This window comes from Mugil cephalus, chromosome 8, assembly GCF_022458985.1.
Source record: "Mugil cephalus isolate CIBA_MC_2020 chromosome 8, CIBA_Mcephalus_1.1, whole genome shotgun sequence".
Taxonomy (NCBI): domain Eukaryota; kingdom Metazoa; phylum Chordata; class Actinopteri; order Mugiliformes; family Mugilidae; genus Mugil; species Mugil cephalus.
The window spans coordinates 23,775,817-23,803,711 of record NC_061777.1 but is presented as its reverse complement, the minus strand read 5'-3'; the positions used below and the strand labels follow the sequence as shown (position 1 = coordinate 23,803,711).

The 27,895-nt window shown below is 40.6% G+C and overlaps 1 protein-coding gene across 1 annotated transcript; it reads left to right on the top strand.

The window, feature by feature from the left end:
* Window positions 1–15,682: 15,682 nt before the first annotated feature.
* On the top strand, window positions 15,683–27,376 carry sfrp1a (secreted frizzled-related protein 1a). Its single transcript, XM_047592238.1, has 3 exons — window positions 15,683–16,406; window positions 19,750–19,830; window positions 25,853–27,376. Exons 1-3 carry the CDS (start codon window positions 15,884–15,886, stop codon window positions 26,176–26,178), a joined length of 930 nt encoding a protein of 309 aa, XP_047448194.1. The 5' UTR covers window positions 15,683–15,883; the 3' UTR covers window positions 26,179–27,376.
* The last annotated feature ends 519 nt before the right edge of the window (window positions 27,377–27,895 follow it).

Below are 27,895 nucleotides of genomic sequence, written 5' to 3'. Positions count from 1 at the left end.
CAAGATATGCTTGTGCTGTAGAAGTGAAATTTGAAAATTTGCCGCAAAAAATACTTTAAAAAAAAACACTGAAAATAATGTAGCAAATTTGACGTTATCTTGGCAAAATAGTGAAGTTTACCTGCCAGGCTAAACATTACGGTAATCATGTTGAAGTTAAGCAAAAACAGAATAATGTGAAGCTTACCATTTCTTGCTATTACTGCTGGAAGTAACTGACTGCAGTGTTAGATACCAGAAACTTGACACATGCAAGTAAAACAACTCTTTTTCCAATTTTAACCAAAGTGCTTTTGTTTACTAAACCTAACCACACACATACTGTAAATCTCTAAACCCTGGAGTTGGGTGTTTTGTGTGCCACCCATCCTCTCCAACCATCTCTCTGACAATGGTTATATGGTTAAGATGTTAAGATGTTGTGCTTCTTTGATTAAAAAAAAGTAACTTTTGTGTCTGCTCCACCCAGTAATTATGTTTCATCTATATATATTTGGGATTTTTTTTTTAAAAGTTGTGTGAGAACATTTTTGCAGCTTGATCTAAGAAGGAGTTACATAATTAAAAAAAAAAAAGTTTGACTTAACACATTGAACGTTTTGTGTAGAACAAGGTCTAGTTACATAAGTTGGATAATTCCTAGTGTGAACAGGGGGAGAACTTCAATCAATTAATCTTAATGTGCATTGATAAATGTACTGTTGAAACAATCACGTCTTAGGGCCTTCAGTTGTCAAGGAGGCGGCTCAGCTGTTGGCACCAAATTTTGGTCAGATGGTACAGAAACATTTACAAAATGCTGGAGGTTATATGGTCCATGTAACGGCATGCTGTGTTGTGTGGGTGTATATTGAGTCTGGAAGAACATACTGTTTATAAGGAATAAGCTACGGTAGCTTCCTCCATTCTGGGCTCTCTGGCTCTGTGCCCCTTTAAAGGTCAATATTATGAAGATGGATTGTTTTTAGTCAGTGGTGCAGCATCCAGAGATCTCCAAGAACTGAACCTGACATTAACCATTTGTACTGATCTACGTCCCCACTCTCAGAGACAGCAGTAATCATTGACCCAGTGGAATGACTTCAAATTAAATGTAAACCCTGGAGTGACGAGGCCTTTAGACATAACATTCAAACCCCCTCTAGGCACCGACAACTAACAAGAGCACTTTTAATACTTCAGTCAAAGGCAGCCTTACAGTTAATGAATATGATGATTAGACATAAACAGTAGTCACCAAACACTGTGAATGGCACAGCTTTAAAATAAGAATAACCACCAAAGGAGGAAATGCATTAAGAGTACGACATGCTAAATAGAGAGCAAGCACACGTTTTGTTTTGTTTTTTTCAGAGAAAAAAAGAAAAAGTAAATCTCTTAAATCAATGCATAGGAAGGAAAAGACACACATTATATTCATGTAATTCACCAATGAGGAGAAAAAAATCACACTGATACACACAGTTCTTTGGAGTTCAGCTTAAACAATCACTTCACACACGAGTGTGACCCACACAGTATTAGGCAGGTGGTCATAATTTTATGCCTGATTGATTTATATGTACTGTATGTACAGGAGGAAAAGAAAGATTGAAGAAAAGGATAAATGCATGCATGGAAGAGAGATTTGGTGGATTTTAATATGAATCCTAATGATAACCATGATGACTAAGGTAGTGGTGGTAATAGTATCGCAATATAGGTAGTGAAACATGTCATGAAAGACATTTGTGATATGTACACTCCTGTGCACAAAAAAACAAATGAACAAAAAAAAAAAAAAAAAAAATACAAAAGTATAAATGGCCATTAGAGGCCCTGGAGTAGAACTTAGATCAGCCAGGGAGGCAGTATGATTTCATTTCTCCAAATAAAGGAAGTGGCAAAACCACCAAAATGAGACAGTTTGGAGAGCCTGGACAGATTGATTGCTGTTACAGTAGACAGTTGTGGACTTTTAAAAAAGTACCTCAGCGGTCCTCGGGAAGGACAAATGTGTCATTGATTGGTCAATGGTTATGGAAATGCCATGTACAATGACCCTGAGATCAGCCACCCTTCAGCCCCCAAACAAACCCATGAGCTCTGAGCTGGATAGAAGACAGGGGGAGCGGAGAAGGCGGTGGAGAGGGTGAGGCGGTGGGGGTTATATCCATGTGAAACCAGCCCAAACAAAGACTCCCTGTTTCTGGGGCCAGACAACCCCCACTTCTCTAAGAAAGATAAATAAATAAATACAAATGGGAAAAAGAAACCATATACGCCCACTGAAAAGGCCCGTGAGAGAGTGACTGACAGACAATTGAAAAGACAAATTGTTACATTGTCTTTGGGTGGGGGTGGTCAAGGGGTTGATGCGCAAAGGTAATTACGAGGAGACGTGAACCAGGGGGTCAGAGGTCTGAGTATGTGTCTGACCTCAAGTTTTAGGCCATCGCTGGGGAAGAAAAAGCCTCTGAATTGGGCCAATGTCTCTCTTGCTAACTCCTGCATTGGTCACCCGGTCACACAAAATGTCTTAGCTCTCTTTAGGAGGGTTTTCTTTTTCCACTTTCAATACTCTTTCTTTCAATACCCCTTCTGGAGAAAGGGAAAACACACACATACACACACTCACGCACACACATACACACAACAACTTTTCTATGGCTGAGCAGAAAACCGCTGACGAGGCATTTGTCCTGCAGCTACTCACCCATGTTTGATTTAATTGCTTTTCCACCCCTCTGTGCCACAGCTCTCAGCAGCCAGCCTCTGACGGACAGTGCTGGAAGCCTTAGGGGAAGGTACTGTTATTTTGACAGTCAGGCGAGGAGACAAGGTTGACCTGACCCACACTCACTTGGCTGGCTTTCCCATGGTGCTGAAGGGGCTGAGAACTGGACGCCTGGGAATAGCTCCAGTCGTCCCCGCGTCTCTGCTCTTTTACTTGGATTTAAAGGGCCTCCGTAGGTTAAAGGGACCACTGAGTATTCAAGAGTAAGTCAGGGTTAAAGCAGGCTTTATTCACATCTTGTTGTATTATACTGAAATATATATGCCCATCCATGGCCAGGGGCAGTCTTTGGTTTTGTTTTTTAAATGTCAACACAGCTGTTTGAGCGGTGGAACTGGAAATGACCAGTATTTATATGTATAGAGATATTTACGGATCACTTTGGTCCTGTTGTGTGATAACAAGAAAAAAATATGTAAATGGTAACAACCAAATGTTGATTTTGGTCATACACACTTAGCCACTTTGATGCTCTCAGTACGTGTTGATACTGTGCATTAATGGACAGGGTTAGTTACTGGCCAACAAAAAAGACAATGGAAAAAGGCTATCATTTATTTATGTTAACCAGTTCCTGTGAAGTTCTTTTGCAAAGTTTAGAAAACTCCACTGACACGTGTACAGCAGCAGAGAACTAAATTAAATGGATAATAAAGATTTAGAAATTAGCTGAATTAAAATGTCAGCTTTGTGAGATCGAGATACATGAGATAATTGCACTGAAGCTTTTTTTGGTGTTTTAAATTTGCATTAATCATCAACTTTTAAAAAGCTGCAAACATTGACTCATTGTGACTTTATTATGTTAAGTTAGATGAGCAAACAAACATCTGCTCACTCCATCGGCAACATTTTGAGTCATGTTTTGAGGAATTGTTGGTGAACTTGCTTCTCTAAGTTCACTAGCTAGTCAGTCACATCTGCCTTCCATTACATACAGGGCAGGTGTACAAAATCCTTTCACCAGTGATTTATCACTGGAATCTGGTGTCAAAAAGGCAGCGTTGCTAAATCGAAACAGTAAATAATAATCAAATCAAATACTCAAAACAGTAATAAATTGCTCTCCAGAGAGCAGAGAAACTGCAAATTTGGGGGGATGCTCCTTTGTATGTGTATTAGTGTGAGTGACACTTTCACATTTCATGCTCTTTTAATGTACCAATATGGATGAGTGCAGCTTTAATGCCATTACTGCAAAGAAACTAAGCAGAATAGTGCACCAGCATTGTTAAGCGATTTATGGAGGATTTGTTGAATTCAGTTCAATCCAGTTTCATCAGCATCAATCCAAAATTTCTCAAGATGTTTACGGAATCCAGGGCCTGGAAGCCTCAGAGATGGTAGCAGTAAGTAAATGCTCCTTTTAAACAGTACAACACATTCAGTGTTTATACGGGTTGAGAGACAGAAGAAGAATGAAGGGGGGGGGGGGGGGGGGGGGGGGGGGCAGAAGGGAAGAAGCAGGCAGATCAGCCAGATGTACACATGCATCTGGATAAAGCACAGAAAATGTGATGCATACATGATAAAAACAAGACATGATACTAGGTGACACCACGTGGGAGGCTGGTAATTGATTAAATGTCATGTTTGCCTTGCGGCTTTAAACTTTCTCAGCAAATACCCAGTCACTCCAGTGTGACTGCAGGAGATTGTGGGATAGGAAGGGAAGCGGGGAGGGGTGGCCTAGTGAGATATGAATTTGACGATGTTATAAGTAGAACGGGTAGAGCATGAATCTTCAGTTGTGGAGGATGGATGAACTTAGTTCAGCATGCTTTCCTGATTAACTGCCGTGAGTTCCCGTTGAACCCACACTGGGGTCAGTGTTGACGGGGGAAAAAATGAAGCAAGTGGAAGGATTCCTTTTTGGTTGTGCTAAGATGAGACGGATGCGTTTGGCCTGCATCGCCCTATTTATGATAAAACGCAGTAAAACCTGCTGGAGAACAGACTCTTTCTGTGGACATGCTGAATGGCCGGCCAGCACGGTGACTGTTCTTACCTCCGCTCAGTGTGGTGTTTCAGAGATGATGGATTGTTTGAGCTGATCTAAATCTAACTAAATGTCCTGCTCATGGGTGCAATTCGTGGCTTCGCTGCCAGCATGTGAGCACCAGTGGTGAAGGTATGGGGGGGCTTTTTTTTTTTTTCTTTTGCATTTGAAAGGCAGTTGCCTGTTCTCAATGGTCTCAGTATGGGCAGTCTCCATTTCTTCAGTGGGGGAGAGCAGAGGAAAAAGGCCCCACACAGTCTCTATTTGGGGGAAGAGGACGACTTCTGGTAGCTGAGGATTGTGTGGGAAGCAGTGTGGGGAGGGCGGGAGGGATGGATGCGGGGAGGGAGAGCGCAGCTGGGTTTGTTTATCGTCACTGCTGTTGCTGCCTTACCCTCAAGGTGAGGGACGGGGTGTAATTGGTCGCGTGAAAAATGGTTTGAAATTTGTTATCGGGAGGGAGCGGCGGGGTGGGGTGTGTGGGGGCATTTCGCTGTTGCAAAGGCTCATTAATTGTGATGTTTATGCACGTTAATGTTAGCCAGAACACCCCTGTGAGCACTGCTTTGTGTCAAACAGACAGCATGCATCATGGGAGAGCCGGGAGGGCCTGTGTGTTCGTGCGTGCGTGTAACAGAGCCCATCTCTGTGTCCGCGGCGCAGGGCGTTCAAGTGGTCCTCCACTGCTTCCACTCAAGTGGCTCACCAACCTCGAGGGAGCGCCGCAAAGATGGAAAGTTGCTGAAAGGGCACCTCCAGACTTCCAGCCGTCGCCGCGGACATAAATGCTTTTTCTTCAGTCACAATGTTTAGATGTGAAGACAAAGTGGACGTGTTACGGGATAAAATGGAAAACCGAGTGTGAAAGCTTTATTTAACGTAGATAAACCCGTTCCGCTGATGCAACCGGGAATTCTGTCATCACGCTGAGTGTGTGCAAGGATGTTTCATCAGTGCTTAATAATGGGCCATAACGGGGTCAGGACACTTCATTCAAAGTGTTTATCGGGTCATTGAGGAGCATGTTGAAATCTGACAAATTGGCTCAACAGCGGAGCAGGTGTGTCACCTCCTCATATACTGTTTACTGCACACTCATGATGATTGCTAAGCCAGTAAGTGTTGTGTTGACTTGTATCCCAAGGCTTCGTGTTCTTGCCTCACTGATGCAGTTAGCTGTATCTGTGATGAACTGGGGAAATACAGTAATATGAAAAGGAACATTGATAATAAGGATCTATCCATCCATTCTTGTTATATATATATTCTTATATAATGTCCACCATATTTTTAATAGGCTTCCTAACTTGGCTAGATTTCCATAGCACAAACTGCATTTTCAATAAAATTCTTCTGAAACTCATGACTTTACTTTAAAGCCACTTTAAATTTTAACAATAACCAAGGTTGAGGTTATAGTCTGGCCAGAACTACAGCATCAACTAGTCCACGCTTAAAATATAGGCTCTTATAAATTTGTCTTAAACAAGTTTAGGACTTGTTGTATATTGATATGTGTTGGTGTCCATCAAGTGAATGGTATCAGGAAGTTGCTTTGGTTATAAATAAAGCTTTTGGATCTGTCAATATCTTTCTGCATTGGTACCTTTTAAATATGGATCCACGTAATTTTTTTTAAAGGATCAGACAGAGCACAAAACTGACATTTCTGTCTGTAGGCTAAAAACTGGGTTCCAAAAAGCTGGTGACATAGTTTTACATTTTGGTCGAGCAGCTTGTCTAACCCTCTGCTAGAGGCTTGTTACCAGAAACAAGCCAGGCTACCGAGGTGACGCCAGCCTAAAACAAGAGGTGTCCCTTACATGGTGTAGAGTCATGGATCAGTGACGGTAACAACTGGAAAACAAAGGCAGACAGACAGCGATGTGATAATGCAACTGTGCAATGTGGGGGTTTTGCAAAGGGGGTAGTAGAGTAGGCAGTAGAAAAACAATCACACTGATGAGTTCCACAGGTCTCATACATGTACTCATAGCTTCAAGTTAAGATTTACACCGCTGACCTGTTCGTTCAAGATATTTAAGTTTGATAAATTATTGTTTATTTTATTATTTACTTTGCTGTCATTTTGCGTGAGAGAGTGGCTTTCATAAAAAAAATGTTAATCTTTAATGAACAGTAAAGGAGGCAGGTCATTTTTTCTGTCTTCAGTTGTCTAGCACATAAGCCTGGACTCAACAGACTGATCCCACACTGACCCATGATCAAATCAGGATGGGTCTTGGGACTTGACATAAAGAAACAAACAAAATGATCTGATCCCCATAATGGCTGGAACATATCCAACCAGCACTGAGCATAATTTGTCCTTGTATTTCTAAATGTACAGATGCATCTTTTTGTAGCACTGAACCAGAGAAAGTTGCACGTTGATTTCTGTCACGGTCCCTGTTGATCTGTGTTGTGGAAAGACTTAGAGAGTTTATTTACTCGAGCATTCCAGCCTTTTGTTCTCTTGTGTAAATTTTCCTTGTATTTTCTGTTCCTGGTCCTTGTTTACTTAATGCTGACTGACTGACTGCCTGTGTACTGATTGTTTTTCCCCAAGCAAAGAATCCTTTTTGGACTTTTAGGACCTTCCTCTGAGTTATTGTTTCATTGGTTGTTACACTACTGACCACTGTACAGTCGTACTAAAACTATCCATAGTTTCCTAAAGCCAACTTGCGAACATGGCGTGAGTCCACTGTCTGCACTGCTTATATACAAATACTAACTGGACACTCGAATTCAAAGTTGCTCAGCAGTAGATATGACAAATAAAAAGATTAAAGCTGAATTTTAGTCCCACGGAGCATGCGCAAACAAGACTTTCACAGCCAAGTTCCCTCCACAGATGACAGAATGGGTCAAACTCAATGTTTTTTGAGCCCGTGTGCATCACAATCAGTGCAGACGTCACAGTGCCACAGCAACATCAAAATCACAACACATCTATTTCCTCACCAGACGTCTTTCAGAGCTCTCTCACTGGTATTCTCTAGTGTTTGGGCTGCAGGATGTGTTCAAGGCAGCAGACGTGTACACCAGCTGATCAACAGCCATCAAGTATACAGGTTTTCATCATGCACTCTGGATACAGCACTGCCTCTCTCTTTGCTGCCAATTTTTCACTGTACTGACGCAAAAAAAATAAAAAAATAAAAAATCCCCTTCAGCCTAGAAATTTTTTTTTTTCTGATAGACCATAATTATAACAACAAGTCCATAAAACTGCTGACAGAACACCTGCAATTTTTCCCCCCACTTTGCATTGTGAACTTTTAATCAATTTTATTTTCATGATGTCACCCTAAAAGTAAAGAAGCGTAATAAAACTCTTGCAGGCGAGCACCATCTTTGACTCCAGTTCTCTTTAACGCATTCTGTGTTTATACTGGTTCACAGTACCACATTCAGCTCCCACATCGCTTCAGTGACACTAAAACCTGTAATGCATTTACAAATTTGTCTATAAAACACTCCAACCTGAGAAGGAAGCAACTTCTGTAATGGTGGAATTTCTAGTTCGTGAGGGTGTCATACATACAGAAGTCGCATTAGTGTCGGTAGAAAATATTAGATAGGCCACCCTGTGATCTGATGTCACCTTTCTGCATACTGAAGTTTTTATCTCAGTCAAGCCAAACACAGCGGTGGCCAAAAGCAGGTTTAAACTTTGAACCGATTAAGCCTTAAACCGTGTGAGTGGAGGACAATCACCCAACTGTAAATTAATACCATAAATTATTATGATTAATGGAGTGGTGCTGGGGCTGAAATCACGTCCGTGTAATTATACACAGATGGACGATTCTTAGCATGCGTAACTAAATGCACAGAGCAGCAGTGCATCCCTCGCGTTGACGTCTTTAAAACCGTTTTTCCACATTATTATTTGTGATGGATTTCACCTGGACTCCTGACTAACAGGTTGGAAAGCTCAAATTGAATCGCGATGAAACACTTTCATTGATGCAGCTTCACAAACCGCTACAGACGGCACCAGCGTTGCGAAAGGGGGGCTGTTGGCCTTGTCTGCCCTTCTGAGTGCAGCTTTGGAGACTCGCAGATCGAGTCCGTTTATTGGGAAGTACGTGAGAAAATTATAAATCGAGGCCTATCTGTGAAAAATATCAATCCATTATTTCTGGCTTGTGAAATAGCGTACATTAGCTTGCAGCAAACTGAACTTTTCCTCTGAACTTTATCAAGTTTATCCTGAGTGCTCATCGACTGTGAGTCAGGGGCGTTGTCCCAATAAAGCTTCAACTTCCCTTTCCAAATTTGCAGCACTTTAACTACTTATGTGTCAGCGGAGTGAGCAAAAGTACAACATAAACCAATTAAACAAGAGTTTTGCCCTAACTTTCAACAAACAAAGCTTCATGACTTACCGAAGGCTACAATGAGCGGACTTGGAGCTGGACTCCCTGTGGGCCAGATAAGCATTCAGTTTCCCCCCCTGCTGCGCGGTAATGCTGCCACCCCAGCACTAGGTCTGAGTTATGTGAGAGGTATTTTGGCCTCCGTCTTCAGGGGCATCATTAAGTTAATGTAGCTGCGGTGTGGGGTTTTTCTTTATTTTTTCTTTTATGCTCCTGCCCTCGTCTGAATCTAAATGTCACAAATTGCCAGCATTAGTCATGGCGAGGGCAGTGCATCCAGGCAAGTCATCACAGGCAGCTGCACACTGTGGCCTATGGGGGAGGGGGGTCTTTGGTTGATTTGAATTTTTATATATATATATATATATATTCTTTTATTTATTTTATATTTCTTTGAATACACATTAACACGAATCCAACATATTTTAATAAAGGGATAAGGGATAGCTTAATGTTGAATGCAAATAATAATAATAATAATGTATATTCATAAATAGCACTAGATCAAGTTTAATATAGAACACATATAGTAGGTAGGGGGTCCTTATTTAGTCTCTCCAACAGTTTGGGGTCCTTGGCCTGAAAAACGTAGAAGACCTCTGGTCTAGTAACATGGCAGGGCACTGAGGATCCACGTGAGGAAAAAAAAACACCTATGGGGGGCCATCCACACTGAGAGGTACCACAGCCTCCGGCTGTTTATGTTCAGTAACTCACTTCTTTATTTTTTTTGCTGGTTTGTTCATTTGTTTACAACAGACTTTAGTTTTGTGTGTTTGTTGCATTCGTTAAACTGAACTTGGTCCAAAGAGCAAATTTAATAAATTAGTCACATTTGGTACACGTTACAATTGCAGCAGCTTTTGAGTAAAGATGTGTCAGTATTGTCTTATCTGGGAATTCTGAAAACACATCACCAGTGACATTGAAAGAATGCACAACTCAGCTGTTACATGGACAGAATGAATATTGGTGACTCAAACAAAACAAATAGAAAATGACAGAAAAAAATACAGTAATCAAATCTGGAATGCATTCACAGAGAATCATATCCCCATAGACTGAACAGACCGATCAACAGTCCAAATCTTCTGGTGTTCATGGACTGAAAATAGACACGGACAAATGAATCAACAAATATGATAATTAAAATAAAATGAAAAAGCTACAATATAAAATTCTATATAGAAAACACTGTCAACTATCACTTGTACAGTTTATATTCCCAAATAATGATGGTCACTTTTTACAGCTACAATATTTTTCTTTGAAAATGTTGTTTAATCTACCGTGTGTTGTTATAATAACGTTAATTACTATATGTATTTTATCCCCCCCATGTATTATTTTGTTCGTATAGGCCATTGTGCTCCTAAAAGGCTTCTTCCACAATTCCTGTCGGCGATAAATTAAATCGTTCCTGGTCACTTTATTTCTCTTCTGCATTCTTTTAACATGTTTACATGTTACTGTTACATAAGATTGTTTGACAGTTGGAAAGTCGGGAAAAAAAGTATGATTCCAGTCTTTTGACATTTTTAGTTATTCTGGGTTTCTTCATAACCGCAGCTTGGAAGAACAGATTTTAGGTTTCAGATTAAACTTTGCAAATCCTCCAAAAGTATACTTGTTCGTGTTGGCCGTTTCAGTTTGAAATCAAATATACTTGAAAATACACAAATATTTGGGAACAGAAGTCTGATACAGTCTTTTAACTTGGCCGATTTATGTGTTTATGGATATCCATGTAAGCATGACGAACACTAGTATTCCGGTTTATCAATGTTTATCAATGTTTTTTAGGTTTTATTTTAGCCTCGACAAAATTGTACTGCTCGTGATGAATAAACAGACCTTGCTGTGTAAAAAAAAAAAAATAATGTATGTGTAGTTCCCCTTTAACAACGGTTCATTAAAATAGCTTCAGTGATGCATACTAGCAAACATTAGGCATCATTTATTTGTCCTTTTGATGAAAGTCTTGGAGATTTCTTTTTAAATGGCTGTAATCAATTTCTCAGCTTGTACTTCCACTGACCGTCCGGGTCTATTACTCATGAAACCAAATTAAGAGAACAGCAAGTCACGCATATTTAATTGGCTTCTAACAGCAAATGGCCATGTTTAGTGCTCAGCCACGATCCAGCGTTCAATGAGCTTGTTGACCATCAACACACCAGCACACTGCTCCACTGGGCGACAAATGAAAAAAAACAACAAAAAAAACAACAAAAAACAAAACCGAATCAAAGTACATAGAATGTGTACACACAATATATTATATATTTGACATGAATGCGTGCTCAGGACAGTGGTAGGCACTTGTTGAAACTGTCCCCAGTTAACTGTAAATTACCATAACTCCCCCATTTGGGGGGTGCGACTTCAGATGTGAGAAATGTCTCGCAAATCCTTTCATGTCTCTAGCTTCTAAAGGAAGTCTGGTAAAGTCTTAACTTGGTTGAGTCTGAAGACATTTGATAAAGATCTGAGGCTGTGGATTCAGAAAGAATTGAGCTTTCCAGACCTCTGCAGCCGGCGATTCATCTCCCCTTGGGGCCACAGGCTCCATGCTACATTAGCTGCTAATAGCATGCCACATCTGAACTTACGACTGAACTGTCAAAGGGGCTGTGAGGGTTGCATTATGGGTGATGTAGCCACCAGCCTTTGACAAGCAAGATGAGTGTGTGGGACAAAACCTCTGGTTCTATTGCATCTAGCATGATCATTCAAGTGCATATTTCTGATTGTGGCCATAATGCTTGGTTTATACTTCCACGTCAATAGGGCGCCATAGCCTGATGTGCACCCCCCCAGATATGTAACTACATGTCACGGCGACACAGACCGCAAGAGCTGTGATTGGTCCGCTTGGTACTAGTGTGTTTGTGCTTTAGAATTTCAGGCTGCTTCTCCAGCTCCTCACTTTTTTGAATGTAGGCTACCTGCATAGGTTATACTGCCTGGGTCCCACAGAGGTATAAACAGCACTTCAATGGCATTATGTCGTCATTTAGCCACTGCAGTTAAACTGCTGTTGTTCATTTGACTTTTAATAAGGCACCATCGTAAAAAAAATTATTCTACATCAAATCATCAAACCAATATTTTTTTTTATCATTATTATTTTCACCAAAAGGTTCTTTTGGTGGGGATAGAAACTTTCAGAATCTAGACACTCTGTGTGTGTGTGTTTGCGTGTGTGTATATATAAATATATATGCAACATTGACGTATAGTCTACTGTATGTAAACTGCCTGAGCATGGATTTCAAAAACAGAAATCAGGTTACTTTGGAAAGTTGACAGTAACAAGTAATGTATCCATACAAAATCCTTTAGTGGAGTCTGCCAATAATATAAGACTCAATTAGGTGTAAGATCACTTATCTTGAAATACAGTAAGGTGATGTTGGCACTCGCATTGACAAGCTGGCGTTTCAACTCTCTTCAACAGTTTTTTTCCCCCATTTATATACTTTCCATATGAACAATCCAATGAAACACTATGAATAAAGCAACTGTGTAACAATATACACAGTCATCCTCATATTTGATATTGCTTTTCACTCTGGGCTCAAGCCATTTGGAACAAGTTAAAAAAAAAAACATTAGAAACTTTATTCTCACCCCATTAATCACCGTCACAACCCATCAGACCACGTTTGGAGGGCCACTACACTGATACAGTAGGTGGAAATAACCCATCATGTTACTCTTACTAAGTACTTTTTGTACTTTTACTCAGTAGTTTAACCCAGTCCTAAGAGTGGAGCCGTACGTGCCTTCATCTGGAACACTGAAACTAAGATAAGTCATTTCTATGACGGATACTCCAAAGCAGCACTAGCAGTCATGCACTTTTCCTCAGGTCTGGAGCCAATCACGCATGATGCAGCAATTCATTTTCTCCTTTACAATATGCTCGTGGAAAATTGAGTCCAGTTCACATCCGTTCATCATAAACCACGCCGTAAGAGGCTTAAGAAGAAAACTGAAGTAAAACAACTGACAACATATCGCTACATGAAATGCTGCCGTGCAGTAAAGGCATCGCTCTGTGTTGCAGTGTCTTAGTGTTACCTAATAAAACGCAAGCGCGCCTTTTATTTTACTGTTTTGACACGGAGCGATTTCCGTTCACAGCATCTTTCCTGCATATACACCTCATCAGTTTGCGGCTGACGTCGTGTTCTGGAGCGGCTCCAGTGTTTAGCTAGCACTTGATGATGACAGATGCTTAATGACACACATGTTGGTTCTGCCCAGGCCAAAATGCCCTTTCTTGGCGATGCATGCACATGTACGCCAGATTGCGACTTTAAACACTTGTGAATATAGATGGATCCTCCAAGAGGCCTGAAAGTCCAAATATTTAGTCTTTCAATTGTTAGTCACATGCTGTTAAAGCACCAAAGTTTAGAAAGTGAATATGGTAGTGATAACAGTCACATTCACGCCTAAATGATCTGCCTTTGTTTGTAGAAGCTTTTTTTCTTTTATAAGTTGGTTTCTACCCTGTACACTCACACACACAGTAGATGCAGTCCTCTCCGCTTGCGGTTTTGGCTTGCTGCTGTCCCTGCTGGTGGTTTTCAGCAGGTCTATCAATTCTGGATAGTAGGCTTCCTCGTGCATCTGAGCAAAGCCAGGTCTCGTCTGGAAGAAAAAAAACTCCTGTCTCCTAAGCTCTGAGTTTGCTTTAGCAACCGTCTACGCACAAACTGTTGCTGGATGCCTTCAGCCCATAAAGCCGTCTGCGCGGCATCGCCACAAACACAGCCACCCTTGTTAAACCATCACCGTTAATTTGAAATGTTAACAGAGGTGTCGCCTTTAAAGCGCTTTAGAGAATCAGTTGGCCGTCTTTTGAGCACACATCACCACGCTGGCATGCAGATTGCTGTGCAGAGGTCTAAGTTATTGGATGATTTAACTGATGAGCAATCAGAGGCTGTATTATTCGACTATGATTTGATTACAGCCCAACAATGATTTGCAGCTTCTTTTTTTCTTTGACGTTTTTATTTTTCAATTTAACCCTTGCACCCAGCAAATTATAGTTATTTTTTGATTGCAGTGTCCTACCATTGGTCCATACTGCGTAATGCATTAAACATTCTGCATGAAGCTGCATACAGTTTTCTCTTGGCCTCACTTCAAGTAGAAAATGTCTAGGTGAGTGCTGTCTCCGCAGTGGAGACAGTTGTAAAATGGATTGATTTGATAAATTACGTTCAGCTAAGCTGTTGCTCTAAAAGGTCTGTATTTGCTGTATGCACAAATTAAGTGCTTTGTTTTATTTCCTCTTGCTCTATAAGGGCTGTTAGCAAAACAATAGAATGCAAATTGGTTGCTATTTAAATAGAGGGATTTCACACCTTTGGCCTTATCATGGAAGGAGGCAGGCCAGGGAGGAGATGGACAATTGGGGCTCAGCAAATTGACTTTGGCCTGTAGTGTTTAATTAGGTTGGATCAAGAAGGTCTCCCCTAATGTCCAGCAAACACAAATTAGTCCCCCCCCTCATAGATTTTATATAAGATAAAATGGCATTTCTTACAAATTATTTGTGAGTGTCTTCTGTCAGTATCCTCAGGACATTTACTGTTTTTTCTTCAACACATCACGTGGAACCACTGGAATGAAATTGAAGAAAAAGAAAAAAAAAACGGTTTCCATCTTAAATTTGAATTATACAATCTAAAAAAATATCCTAAAATATCCTCAAAGTCACTTCAAACAGTCTGCTGGAAAATTCTTTTTATTTTGTTAAAAAAAAAAGCCTTTAATAATGCTCTTCTAAACTGGACATGACATGTCTCCATGCTTAATTTGTACAACTTAAGATCTGGTCAGACAAAAATTGCATCAACATTTTATGATGTTTTCAAACCAAATAATGTGTGTGTTAAACAAAGGGAAGTAAATACAAATTTACAGCTTGAGACACTGCTTTAAATCTTATTTATGGTGAAGAAGATGAAGCATTTCTTTATGCAGATGGTTACACAATATGGCTCTGGGGTTTTCACCCACAGCTGGGTGTTTATTTTACAGGGAATTGAGGGCTTGGGAGTGAGACTGAAATGCATTAGTAGCTATAGATGAGAGGTGCAAGATTATAGAACTGGTTAATTTGATATAAATGCAATTAGGATTTCCTGTCATTGCAGGGGGTGGGTTAACGTTATTCCCCTGCAACTTCAACAAGTGGAATAAATTAAATTACTGCATGTTAAATTTGTATTCTGCACAACTGTCATTAGACTGCCACAAGAACATATGGATCCATTATCCATTATTTGTAATTTATGTGCGCACATGAGTGTTTTTCGTCATTGTTTAGTACTGACAAAGGAAGCGCAAGCCGGGGATTGAGGGGAGACTCCTGGAGAGTTTTTACACACTGGGTAATTAAGCGCTTTGACTGACAGCAGAGTGCCAAAAGGCGCAGACGCTCACTGATTGGCCAAGGCGCACTTTACGATCCCCTCTTGTTTCCCAGCTCAGCCCAGGCAGAGCAGTTTGCCTCCCAAACTCTCACAGGGCAAGACGCAGCGCAGCAGAGGAGCGCCAGAGGAGACGGTCTGTGGACTTTACTCAACGCGTCTTGCACCAGAACTCAGCCTTTTCTCGCTGTTGCGCTGTTGGTACTTTCGAATTTCTTCATGAAGTGAGTGGGTCGCATCCATTTCACTGTTGCAAAGAGAAAACATGAGTTCTACTTCTGAATCGTTTTGGAGGATGATCCGGCTGCTGGTGACAGTTGCGCTCATGTCAGTGTGCGGAGCGACGGAGTACGAGTACTCGAGCTGGAGGCCGGACTCTTACAACGGCGGGCGCAGCTACTCCAAGCCCCCCCAGTGCGTGGACATCCCGGAGGACCTGCGGCTCTGCCACGACGTGGGCTACAACCGGATGTTGCTGCCCAACCTGCTGGAGCACGAGACCATGGCCGAGGTGAAACAGCAGGCCAGCAGCTGGGTGCCCCTGGTGCACAAGAACTGCCACCCGAACACGCAGGTATTCCTCTGCGCGCTCTTTGCGCCCGTGTGCCTGGAAGTGCCCATCCACCCGTGCCGCTGGCTGTGCGAAGCCGTGCGGGACGGCTGCACCCCCATCATGGAGGCGTTTGGCTTCCCCTGGCCGGAGATGCTCACCTGTGACAAGTTTCCCCAAGATGATGTGTGCATTGCCATGACGCAGGCCAATACCACTGAGGTCACCAAGCCCACAGGTAACTCACAGCCTTTTCGATTGATCGATTGTCACTTTTTAATGTAGTTATTCCCCAATATAAGTTAAAGAACGGTGTTCGGTGAGAGTGGAGCTCCACAGGCGCAATCGTGCGCTCATTGTCTTACTAAATGCACCTTAATGGGCATATTAATGGGCATAAACCTGCTTTTAGTCTGGTTAGGCTACCTGAAAGGTGGAGTTGTTTTTACCCTTATTGTAACTAGTGATTACAACTGATAAACTTACAGTATACTATTATTGGGTTTCCAGTAAAACTATTTTATCTATTAGATCCCAGAAAACTAGTGGACATAAAACTAGAATTTTAGAAAACCTGAGGGCTAAAGTCCAAGTTATCACCCCCAAAAAACTCTTTTCCTAAAAAACAAACAAACAAACAAACAAAAAAAAAAAACTTAAATGGCAGCAAAATAATGTCCCTTATCTTTAAAAATGCAACTTTAAATATATAAAGCTTAAACATATTGTATGTGTCAACTTCAGAACATGACAGTCTAAAATTGTTTATGAAAGAATGTATTTGTTATATACAAAGAGTGGAAGGCTGCAAATATTACTGGAGAAGCTGAAACTGTGCATATTTATATTTCTTATTCTTACATATTCTTATTGCCTACATTTCTCTTTGTGCTGAACACTGGTACACTTTTAGTAGGAGCTGCTGTAATGAAAAGTAATTTCCTCCTGGGATCAATAAAGTATAAAGTACTTCTGATTTTGATATTTCAATGTGGTCACGTGGAATAAGTGGACCTATCCAGGCTATCCAGATTCCTGATTCATTTTCTTCAGATGAGCAACAATGCAACAATTCAGGACTTCTTCAGTATTAACAAACTAACTCAGGCTAACTACCTGACTGAGAAAACAAACAGCCAGCACTTTTGCTGCTGTGTAAAAGTCGACACCCGTGCAGTTAAACGGGCTTGAGAATGTTGTTTCGGGGGTGAAGGTGTGTTTGCAGATGCAAATCCCAGCACAAACAAACCAAATAGAACCTTTTGGGGAAGAAAATTCAGCGGTGAAAACCTGGATTTGGTCCCACCTTAACAACCGAGTCTCCTCATGGCGCCTAAAGAAAATCTTACACGGTTAAGGTTTCTTTTCAGTCTGTATTCTGCTGCATAAGCCCTGGCTTTAAAATGAACGAACATGAAGCTGCTTACCATTGACTTGGACTGATATTGTAATATTGGAAAAGCTCAAACAGATGGTAGTCATTTATTTTAAGGTGTTTGCTGAATCAGAGGACAATGCTGGGAGGAAGTCCAATACCCCCCCACCCCCACCCCTCAGAAAAGGAAAAAAAAAAACACAAAGAAAACTGAATACCTGCATCTATTTATTCACATTCTCTGACAAATGCAATCAATCTGATGGAACATGCAAATCTGAAACATACACTGTGAAAATGAGGTGTACAAAAAACTTGCCTGGAGACCGGTTTTAAACAGAGCTCCCAAGGACATGATTCGCCTATCATCTATCACTAATGACTTCTTTGGTGCTGATTCCCCAGCACGCAGCATCCTTGAAGGGGGGGCGGGAGGGTGGGGGGGCATGAACATGGTCCAGAAAAATTGTCTTCCAACTCTAACCTCTGTGGGCCAAGCTGACAAATACCAGAGAAAACCCTGAAAGTGCACAAAAACAACAGCTCATTGGAAGATAAAGCTCTGGATAATTTGGAATACTTTTGGTTTTGAATTTGGCTGCTGTACCACCATCCCCGCTGGTCACCTAGGTGTACGCCAGGGACAAAGAAAGTACAACCACCTCATTCACTTAAGCCATAAAATAGAGGGGGATTTCCATCATCACATCATCATCTTACTTATATTTCAATTTATAGCCATAAGTACACCACTTGAAGACATTTTCTCTGAACGTGGTTGCCATAAATGGGAGGACTGTGGATGTTCAACCAATTACACAGAGCTCACTGTAACCATAGGGGGACATACTTCATGTATCCGCGGAGGGGGTGGGTGTTACTGACTGACATGGTGGTATGGATGGAGGCCCATTTTTTTAACAAAAAAAAAAAAAAAAAAAAAAAGTCTCCTTCTTCAGGGCAGGAGGAGGGGGTCACGCCGAGCTCTGTGCTCCCCAGACATCACCTGTTATCATTTGTCAGCACTGGCGTTAAATAAAGCCAGTGTTTTCTCGCGGGCCTGCTGAAGCTGAGCCACTCACAGGGAAACGTTGTCTTCTCCCATCACCGTCCACCCGGAAAGTCACAAATCGGATCCTGAGGCTGAAAAAGACAGAACAAAAGTGGCCTAATCTCCTCAGCCGTCCTTGTTAATGATTGTTAATAGAGGTCAGCTAACAGCGCTTACCACGCCACTGCTAAATGCAGGCGAGTGATAATTGATTTAAAGGAGACCCAGGCCCAAAAAGGCAAAGGGACCCGGCATCTCTGCTAATAGTGTCTGTTTTCACAAACTCTTCACACTTGGGTGTTACTTTCACAAGCTTTCGTTAAACACATGTAATGGACAACTGGCAACAGAGAGAAAGCTATTAGTTTTCCTTTTTCCTGCCCCTCAGTCAATTCAGGTCCACTGAAATGCAGTCGGTTTGAATTAAATACTGTGATCGCATTGCAGGTCCATGTTTGTTTGGAAAGTATGCTCAGCTGTTTGGCATGAAGTGATCATTTACGGTATTAGAAAAAATTGAAAAACCATGTTAGTAAAGCATTCACAGATATGCCTCTAGACCGAATTACTTTTTGGCAAAAACACATTTGAGCTCTTTGTCTTCAGTTGTTTTGTTTTTTTTCGCCTTTGAACCGACCATTGTTACCTTTTTTTCCATCATTTTGGAATGTCAGAACATTTCTTTAAGCTCAGATTGAATATCATTTCCATTTATTGCTTCCACATTTGTAATGGTCCATGTTTTTGCCCCTATATGTGTTTACATCGCTGTTGAGCAAATCTATTTTAAAACAAGCCTTCCTATTGTTGCAGACAGTGTTGAAGAGTGTTTACTGCAGCTCTTAGTTACAGCTGGCTATAAAAACTGAAGACATTCCACTCTGAGGTCAGGTCATCAGAGCGTACGAAACCCTAGAGACTAAGTGACTGACACAGACACTAAACAGGATCTCTTCATGCACAGAGCTGTTAGAGATTACCGGATAAAACATATAAAACCGGGCGTTTCTGATTTCTCCAAGTTGATCCTTTCCCCAGTGGGTGGCAATAATTCCCGCATTATCATATTATAATTCCTTACTGGTGTCTAGCAGGTTATATGTTGCCTGTTTTTCCACTGATTTCCAAACCATGTCTCATTCTTTTTCTTTACAGGTTACTCTCCCATCTGCCCTCCATGTGACAATGAAATGGAAACAGATACCATCGTTGATCACATGTGTGCCAGCGAGTTCGGTAAGCAACCTTCCAACTCCCACACAACACGGACAGTACGCAGTTGGATGTGCCTGGACATGTATCACAGTTCTCCATGAAATCAAAAGCGCAGTTTGAATCTATTTCATCCTCCATTTACATTAACTTAGCACTGGTCCATAAAGTCAAAGCATGCTGAGCCCAGTTTCTTCTGCTAAAGTACACCCTCGTATCTGGCCATACTTGGTCATATTTGGCGTTGATGTGGGGTTCTATCTCCAGGTCAGATACCAGGCCTGTCTGCTAGATAGAGGATGATGTCCTGTGACTAATGAATTGGGGTCATTAAAGTCTTTATGTGGCAGGTCCTTGCAGTAGTAAAGTGGGATGTTTGTTCTGCTGTCTGGGCTAACTTGTTACGGGATAGCTTCTGCACATGGGGGACAATACACATTATTTGTCTTTCTAAATAAAGAAGTGAAATGTAAGTCGTCTCCAAACATATCTATTCTAAAAATATATTTTAAAAAATGTGAGATAGATAGAAAGGTTGGTTTTCTGCACTCTGAGTTTAAGAGGGGGCTTCCTAAAATTTGCTGTCCCATTTCACACCCTGTTACGCTTTGTTGGATATTGTTGTGATCTTTACTAGCGCAGCATGTTAAGCAAGTCGTGCTAGGCGGATTATCACTACAATAAACTACTTGAGTAGTAATGTGATGAAGCATTTAATTTCCTTGGCTAGAGGTCTGTGAACGACTGTGCCTTTCCGCATCTTTGACTCTCCAACGCCGTTTACGACTTGACTACATAGGTTGCCAGGTAGATCTTATCGCCCCTACATGTGTCAGGAATAAACTATGATGTTAAGAAGTCTCAATTTTTCCACGACTCCATTTTCTTATTTTTGACTTTGAAATGGTTCTCTGGCCTCTTTTAGATGCTTTGGGACTAGAATATCCAGAGGCACTGATTTAAAATAGAATTGCAGTCAGGATTTAATTAGAAATTGTAGAGATGGATCAAAATTTATGAACTGCAATAAAAGCCAGAACGAAAATAACAATAACAAACCAGGAAGGAAGGAACATCTGAAGCCAATGGGGACAGATTTGGTGGACAAGAAATTCAGTATTAACCTTAAGCATTTAAAATAAAAAAACCTTGAGTTTATTTAAAAACACAAACAATGACTGAATTGCAGTTATGAGAACTTCCAGGAATAATATGTGCATGATGCACACAAGATGCCTGATAGGAAGTTTGGCTTTTATGTTTTATTCACTGACTGGACCAAAACTTGTGGCAGCTTGAATTCCGGTCATGTCGAGCAAACATAGACTTGATGCACATTGAAAACAGACTTTCTTCCAGTTCTCAGGAAAAGTTTAAAGTTACATTTGTTTAACGAATTGCCTTGGTGTTTATGCTGCGGTGATGGGACTCGCCTAGTTCAGTCTGCGTCCTAGTTTGCCAAAGGGAGAGGGGCACATTATTGGCTTGTTTCATCTCGGATGAAGACTGATGTTGTTTTGCTTGCCTGTCATAAGTCCCCTAACTGGCTGACATGCGAGGATACACAGTCAGATTTAGTGACGGGCTGAGGATGAGACATGGTGCAGCTTATGTAGCAGGACTGACCCTGCAAGGGAGCGACCTCCTCAGGAATGCAGCAAACCTCCCCGTTACTTCACTATGACTTGATTGCTGCGGGTAACTAATGCATACCCTGACACAAGATAGCATCACTGCTTACGGTATATCTAGCAAGGCAAAAGATTTGTTTGTTGCTTTTTCCAGTTGCCTTTTTCAAGCCAGTGGAATGACTTGCTGAATGGAATTCAGTTCGGGTCTGAGGGGAAAAATGCAACTATAAATATATCCTACAGCACCTGAAGCCAAAGATGAGTCTTGTCTTGAGAAAATTGAAGATATGCAGATGGAAAAATCCCAGGCTTTAATCATGTAGTGTTTTATCCCACCAAGGAAAGATAAGGCCATCGCCCTGATTGCGTTCTGCTAGTTTCAACTTGACTCACAGTGGACGTTGGTATTGACTCGTTTTAGGAGCCTGTGTTTTAAATCCAAGTTGCAGACGAGCCCGTCTGTTTTGTTTGGAGAAGACCGCAAAAGTAGATATGAAAGATACATCACCCGCTCTCCTCTGTGGAACACAGGGATGGGAAAGCACAGAGAGGCCTGCTGAATGAATCCCTGACTAGTCTTTATTAATCTGCTCGGAAAAGTCATGCGTAAAATATCTTCACCTTGGCTGTAAATTTGCATTTTTGTCTACTGAAAACCTCACTGACTGGAAGTTTTAAAAAGACAGAGAATACCTCAGTTTGGGACAAAGTTGCATGTGAAGAAGCAATAATGTTTCTCACCCCAGCCTTGGCTTAAGTTGTTTCCAGCTGACGATTACATGCTTTGCCTTTGACTATTTTTAGATAAAATGCTGCAGCATCCCTGATAACAGCGGGGATGGGTCGGTATCATCCCTTTATATCTGTTGCTTGTCTCTGTACTCGCAATTTATTACAGTCCAATTCCCAATAGAGTCATTCTTATTTATGTATCAGTTGGTAGACAATGGAACAAAACTGAAATACACTTGATTCTTTATTTAAAATGCAGCTGCAAAGTAAAACCTTGTGCTTGCAGAGCAGTTCTTCTGGAAAGTAGCTTTAGAAAAGCAGGTATTTTTTAGAAGACAGTCACTAAAGAGCTCTGAAACATTGTTAGTTCACCAGTTACTGTCGCAAGTAACACATTCTCAGTCACCTTTTGCCTTTTGTCTATTAATTGCTTGATTTCTCTGAAAAGCTGATGATTCTTTCTCCTAACAAACACATACGCTCACTCAGCTCACTCAGCTGGTAACAGATTTACAGCTCATCCCACTCAACACTTTGTTCCCACCACAATTTATCTTTGTGCTTAAGGTTTTACGGTACCTCATTGTCCCTAAAAACTCCTGCACCCTTTCAATTAAATCCTTCCCTCTGCCTGCAATGGCTCACTTTGTTGCCAATTGCTCCTTCCCTTTGCTGATGCGGTAAACAACAGGGCAGCCCCACGTTAGAAGACTGATGACTGCAGCTTATCGGATCAGCTGCTTTTCCATTATTGTGAATGGGGTGCAGTACACGCCCTCCTGCTGGGTTTATGACACCCTGGGAGCTGCAGGGCCCTGTCTGTGCATCTGAGCCAGCAGATCAAATCAGGTCAGGGGTCACAGACCACAGCGGAGAAGGGCCTTTCCACCAGAGTAAATGGTTCTAATGGAACTGGCTAAGAATGGAGCGCTGTGATGATAACATTATGTGAATTACTAAATGTAGTTTTCATTATAACTGAAATAGAAATTCAAATTATCTATGTATGTCTACCAAAAAAGGTTTTAAAGTTAGCATTAACGATATGTCCTGTTCTCATTACATGTAATTTTAGTTGTGTGTCTACTACCCTGTTCACATCAAAACATGACTAGGGTTTGTTCACCAGCTTCCATTAACGATTGTGTAACAACACAATTGATTTGTTTGATTGAAAAAACTGACAAAAATCTCCCTTCAGAGATCGGTCTCGTTTTGAGCTGCTCGCAGCCCTGGAGCTTCTACAATGACACAATCTGACAGGCTGATAAAATCCCGGGTCGATTGTCGGGTCATTCTTTCAAATCAAAGAAAAACACAAGTTTTTTATGTATTGTGAAAGGGGCTCAACAAGCTTTCATTATTCTGATTGTTAACTTTACCAGACCACATGGACTGCATTAGAATTTGTTGAAATAGGTCACATGCTAGTTCTTATTTGGGTGAACTTGTACACTGACACTTGTGAAATCTCTAGTCATCACATGACAAGCGCTCCATTTTTTCTTGTAACCCCATATGGAGGGTCCATGACCACAGGCTGGGAACCACTGGAATGATTCAGTTCTGGTCATTTATGCGCAGCACTGTTACAATACAGATCGTCTGCTTGAGAAGGGAAAACAAATTCTCTGCAGTAGAAAGATTTGCATTCAAAATGATTAGTATTTCAAGTATCAAAGTTATTTATTACGTACAATATGATGTCTGCTTAAAAAAAGATATGTGCATTTGTATCAGGGTTTGTTATATTTAAATAATTTTAATGTGGTGTTCAACGTGAGGCTCAAACGCCATGGGGATTTTAACACCCAAAAGTACATGGACAGATTTAAGAAAAGATATTCGGTTAAAATAGACCACATGCTAGAAGGAAAACGTGTGACAATGACGAGAGCAGCAGAAAATATTTGGCTCTGGTGTATTTCCATTGTTTCCACAGTTGCAAAATACCCTGGGAAAGACATTGGACTTAGTTATGACAATAAGAACAAACGTTGTTGTTGAATTTTTTGCTCAAGTTAGTGCCTTTTTTTTATACTTTAATGTGGAATGCAAGCCCTCCTTTGGGCCATCCCAATAAACAAGGTTACAAAGTCAAGCTGCTCAAAACACTTCCCTCACTGAGGGAAAATTCTGGTTGATCTCCTGACATATGTCCCAGTAGTTGTGTGTCTATGGGTCATTCAGACTTTGCACTGTAGCTGTAGAAATTCAGGCAAACGAGGAGCTAAACAGAAACCCGGGCGTGCATGCAGATCTGAGGTGATTAGGTTAGAAGACAACTATCCTGGATGAAGATCTCTAATGCACTTGCACGTGTTCAAATTTCATTTTCATTCAGATTTGAAAAATCGAATGATCTAAATCTAAATCTGTTCATTCATTCATTCGTGTTTTGAGCTGAGAATAATCTTCTTTGTATTGTTGCAATATTAGAATTGTCACCTTCCTAGGTTTTCCTTTGCATGTTCATGTTGTATTTGTAAGTACCTAAAAGACCTACCAGCCCTATTTCACATTCATATTCTGTGTTCCAATAAATCTTACATCTAAAAATATTACAGAACAAACTTGAACAGAAGCATATTTGCTAAACCATAAGCAAAGCAATGTGATTAAACCCTCAAATTGCGCTAGGTGCAAAGAAAGTTCAAAGGATTATCGAAGGTGGAGGATTTATTAAGATGAAGCTCTTCAGGGGTGGGCGAGCTGCCTTCTCTTTTATGACTCACTAATTATAAGAGCTGCCCATTTTGATTTTTCCGAACACTAAGCCTCTGTGCACAGAACGTTTGACGGAGGATATAAGTCCAAATCCCTACCATGTGCACTTTTAATGCACGGGGAGAAGAAAGACGTCTCCTTTTTAACACTTTAATTAGCACTGGAAGATATGCCTGTGAAAGTAGATGAAACGTCAGGAAGCTTCTTATGTGCCACTTTAAGCTTTTATGCCAGTCATGATTCTGCAAAATTGTGTCTCAAACTGTGGGGAAAATTAGACGGCAGTCAAGAGTTTTTCATTTCACATCTTTGCTCGAGTGTGAAAATGATTCATGTTGGGTCAGCCTGTTCCCTGCACTGTACCGATGGTCACAAGACTTTACTCTCTGACATGAATCACTGATTTAACCCAACACTACTCCTGACAGATCGGACAGAGCCCACCGGGCTTTGATATTTTTTCACTCCATGCCTCACACACATTGCTGTATGTCTGTGGAAAATGACTGCTTGTAATACACGCACACATATAGAGATTTGGACCACCAAAGTGTAACTCCTGCTCTGTTTCAGAAGGGAAGCTGGAGGAAACGGACAGATTAGAAGGTTAAGTAGAGTTGAGTGAAAAATCAGTTATTGTATGTAAGAAACTAAAGAAAATAGTTTACCAAGGATTAGATTTGTCATGCATGTCAGTTCTTTTGCATTAAAGATTGCACATATTTCTCACAAATATCAGATTATTACTGGGGTTAATTATCAAAATAACTGGTAACTAAACTAATTGAAGTCAAAAGGTATCTACACAAGTTGCAAGTTAAAGATAAGTTGGTGCATCCATTGGTTGACATGATTTGAATGTGGTCAGATGAGCTGCTAATATATTGAGTGAATAGCTCAAATATTTTGTACTTTTGAGCATAAAATAATTGTTCCTTCTGTTTCTTCACTCACAGCTTTCAAGGCCAAGATCAAGGAAGTGAAGCGTGAGAACATGGACCGCAAGGTAATCTTTCAGAAGAGGAAGAAGATGGTGAAAGCGGGGAATCTGAAGAAGAAAGACATGAAGAAACTGGTGCTGTACTTGAAGAACGGCGCAGACTGCCCATGCCAGCAGCTGGACAACTTGGGGAACCAGTATCTAATCATGGGCCGCAAGGTGGAAAAGCAGTATCTCCTCACAGGCATCCACAAGTGGGACAAGTCCAGCAAAGAGTTCAAAAAGGCCATCAAGAAACTCAAGACCCACAAATGTGTCGCAGACCAGACTGTCTTCAAATAATACGACTGTCACTGGTCACATCACATCTCTCATATGAACTTGCACAAGCATTCCCAAACTTCGCTTTCTATTGTCCTGTTTATATATCTATATCTTTGTATATTCCCAGATATACCTTGGAATCATCGGTTGTCAAGTTTGATTTGAATGTGGTTAGTAATGAACCTAAAATTGAAGGGCTGGGTGTCTTTTTTTCATTTTAGCTCAAGAAAAGGACGGTATAGTAAAAAGCTCTCTGAAAGCATTTCCGCTATTTGTATGTAGATACTTTGTTACACACATCCTCTCATGTCCTCTCAAATGGGACAGTGGATTGGTTTGGCATCTGGGGAAATACACTAGTTTGCTCTCACTCCTAAAAGTCAGATGAGAAGACTGACACCACTTTTGTGCCTGCTTGGTAAAAGCATGAGGCTTGAGTCGATTGGACATTAACATTGGGAGCCAGTCAATACAGCTCACTTGTCTCTCTCCACAGGCCAAAAAATTAAAATAAATAAATCCTTTTTTTTTTTTTTTTTTTTTTTACCGTAGAATATTTTTTTGGATGTTTTAACCAATGACATGTAACATATAATTCCGTGATATTTTTTGAGACAGAGCAAAACCATGTGGTTCCCCCTTGCCTCCAGTCTTCATGCTAACATAGGCTAACCATTTACTGGATAACTCTTGAAAAGAAAAATGTCCTACTGTCCTTATTTCTCATCATATTTTATCTCATCAAATCATTAGACTACGTAAGTTTGATTCTTAACGGTCAAACCTAGAGTTTCTGTTGAATAATTTATTGACAGAAATATAAAAGAACCTTAGCTGATCATCTTGTCAAACGCATTCCTCTACATTGCTTCCCTTTCTTTTGTATGAATTTTGTTATTTGAAAATCTTAAAGGAATTATAAACAACAATCTATGTCTCGAGATAATGTGTAGACCTGCGTGATAGATAGTCTGGCAAAATATTTTTACCCGTTTACTGTCTCTCTTCATGTTGTCAGCATTCATCATCATCATTAATGGAACATGCTAGTATTCATTATTTTACAGTACAAATACTGCCAACTCTATCGTCTGGTTCTTCTTCTGCTCAAGTGTCTGGTCCGTTTTAGCACTATTTTGTTTCAGATTTAAATGTCAGCAGTGCACTACTGCCTATTACATGTACATACAAATTTTACATAAATATGGAAAAAGAACAGATTGTGTGTTTTAAATTATTTAGTTTTCTTTGTTCATTCTACACTGCTTCTTGTCAGCACAAAATAACATACTAGCTAGCACTTCAACCTTAAACTAGTGAATCAACCATCACCCAATTTTAGCTTCAGATAACATTTTGTTCAAGACCTGAGTTTATGCTAAACATAATATAGTGGATATGATTTTATGCTTTTTTCACCACAGAATTAATATTTTTAAAGAGCAAAAAATGTATGCCAGAATCCATATTTCTTCAGATACAATCAGCAATTTAACTATCATTGTTAGGATTAGCAAGCTTGTTGTTAGCATTTAGCTCATATCAATGCTGCAGCAGTCTAGCTTCATAAAGCTGCTAGTTTAGTTACTATATAAGCAAATTGCTTTCTAGGCTCTAGGTCATGGTTGCTGTTTAATGTGAACCATTAAAGGAGCCCTGTTTCGAGGAAATGTATTTACTTTGACGACACAGAGTCCATTTGAGGCAGAGTAGTGGCTTGCATGTTTTTTGTTCT

What these genes read in the sequence shown, in the direction of transcription:
- sfrp1a (XM_047592238.1), top strand. Translation starts at nt 15,884, where the DNA reads ATGAGTTCTACTTCTGAATCGTTTTGGAGGATGATCCGGCTGCTGGTG. An exon ending in TGAGGTCACCAAGCCCACAG is followed by an intron (nt 16,407 to 19,749) that starts GTAACTCACAGC and finishes TTTTCTTTACAG; the next exon opens with GTTACTCTCCCATCTGCCCT. An exon ending in CATGTGTGCCAGCGAGTTCG is followed by an intron (nt 19,831 to 25,852) that starts GTAAGCAACCTT and finishes CTTCACTCACAG; the next exon opens with CTTTCAAGGCCAAGATCAAG.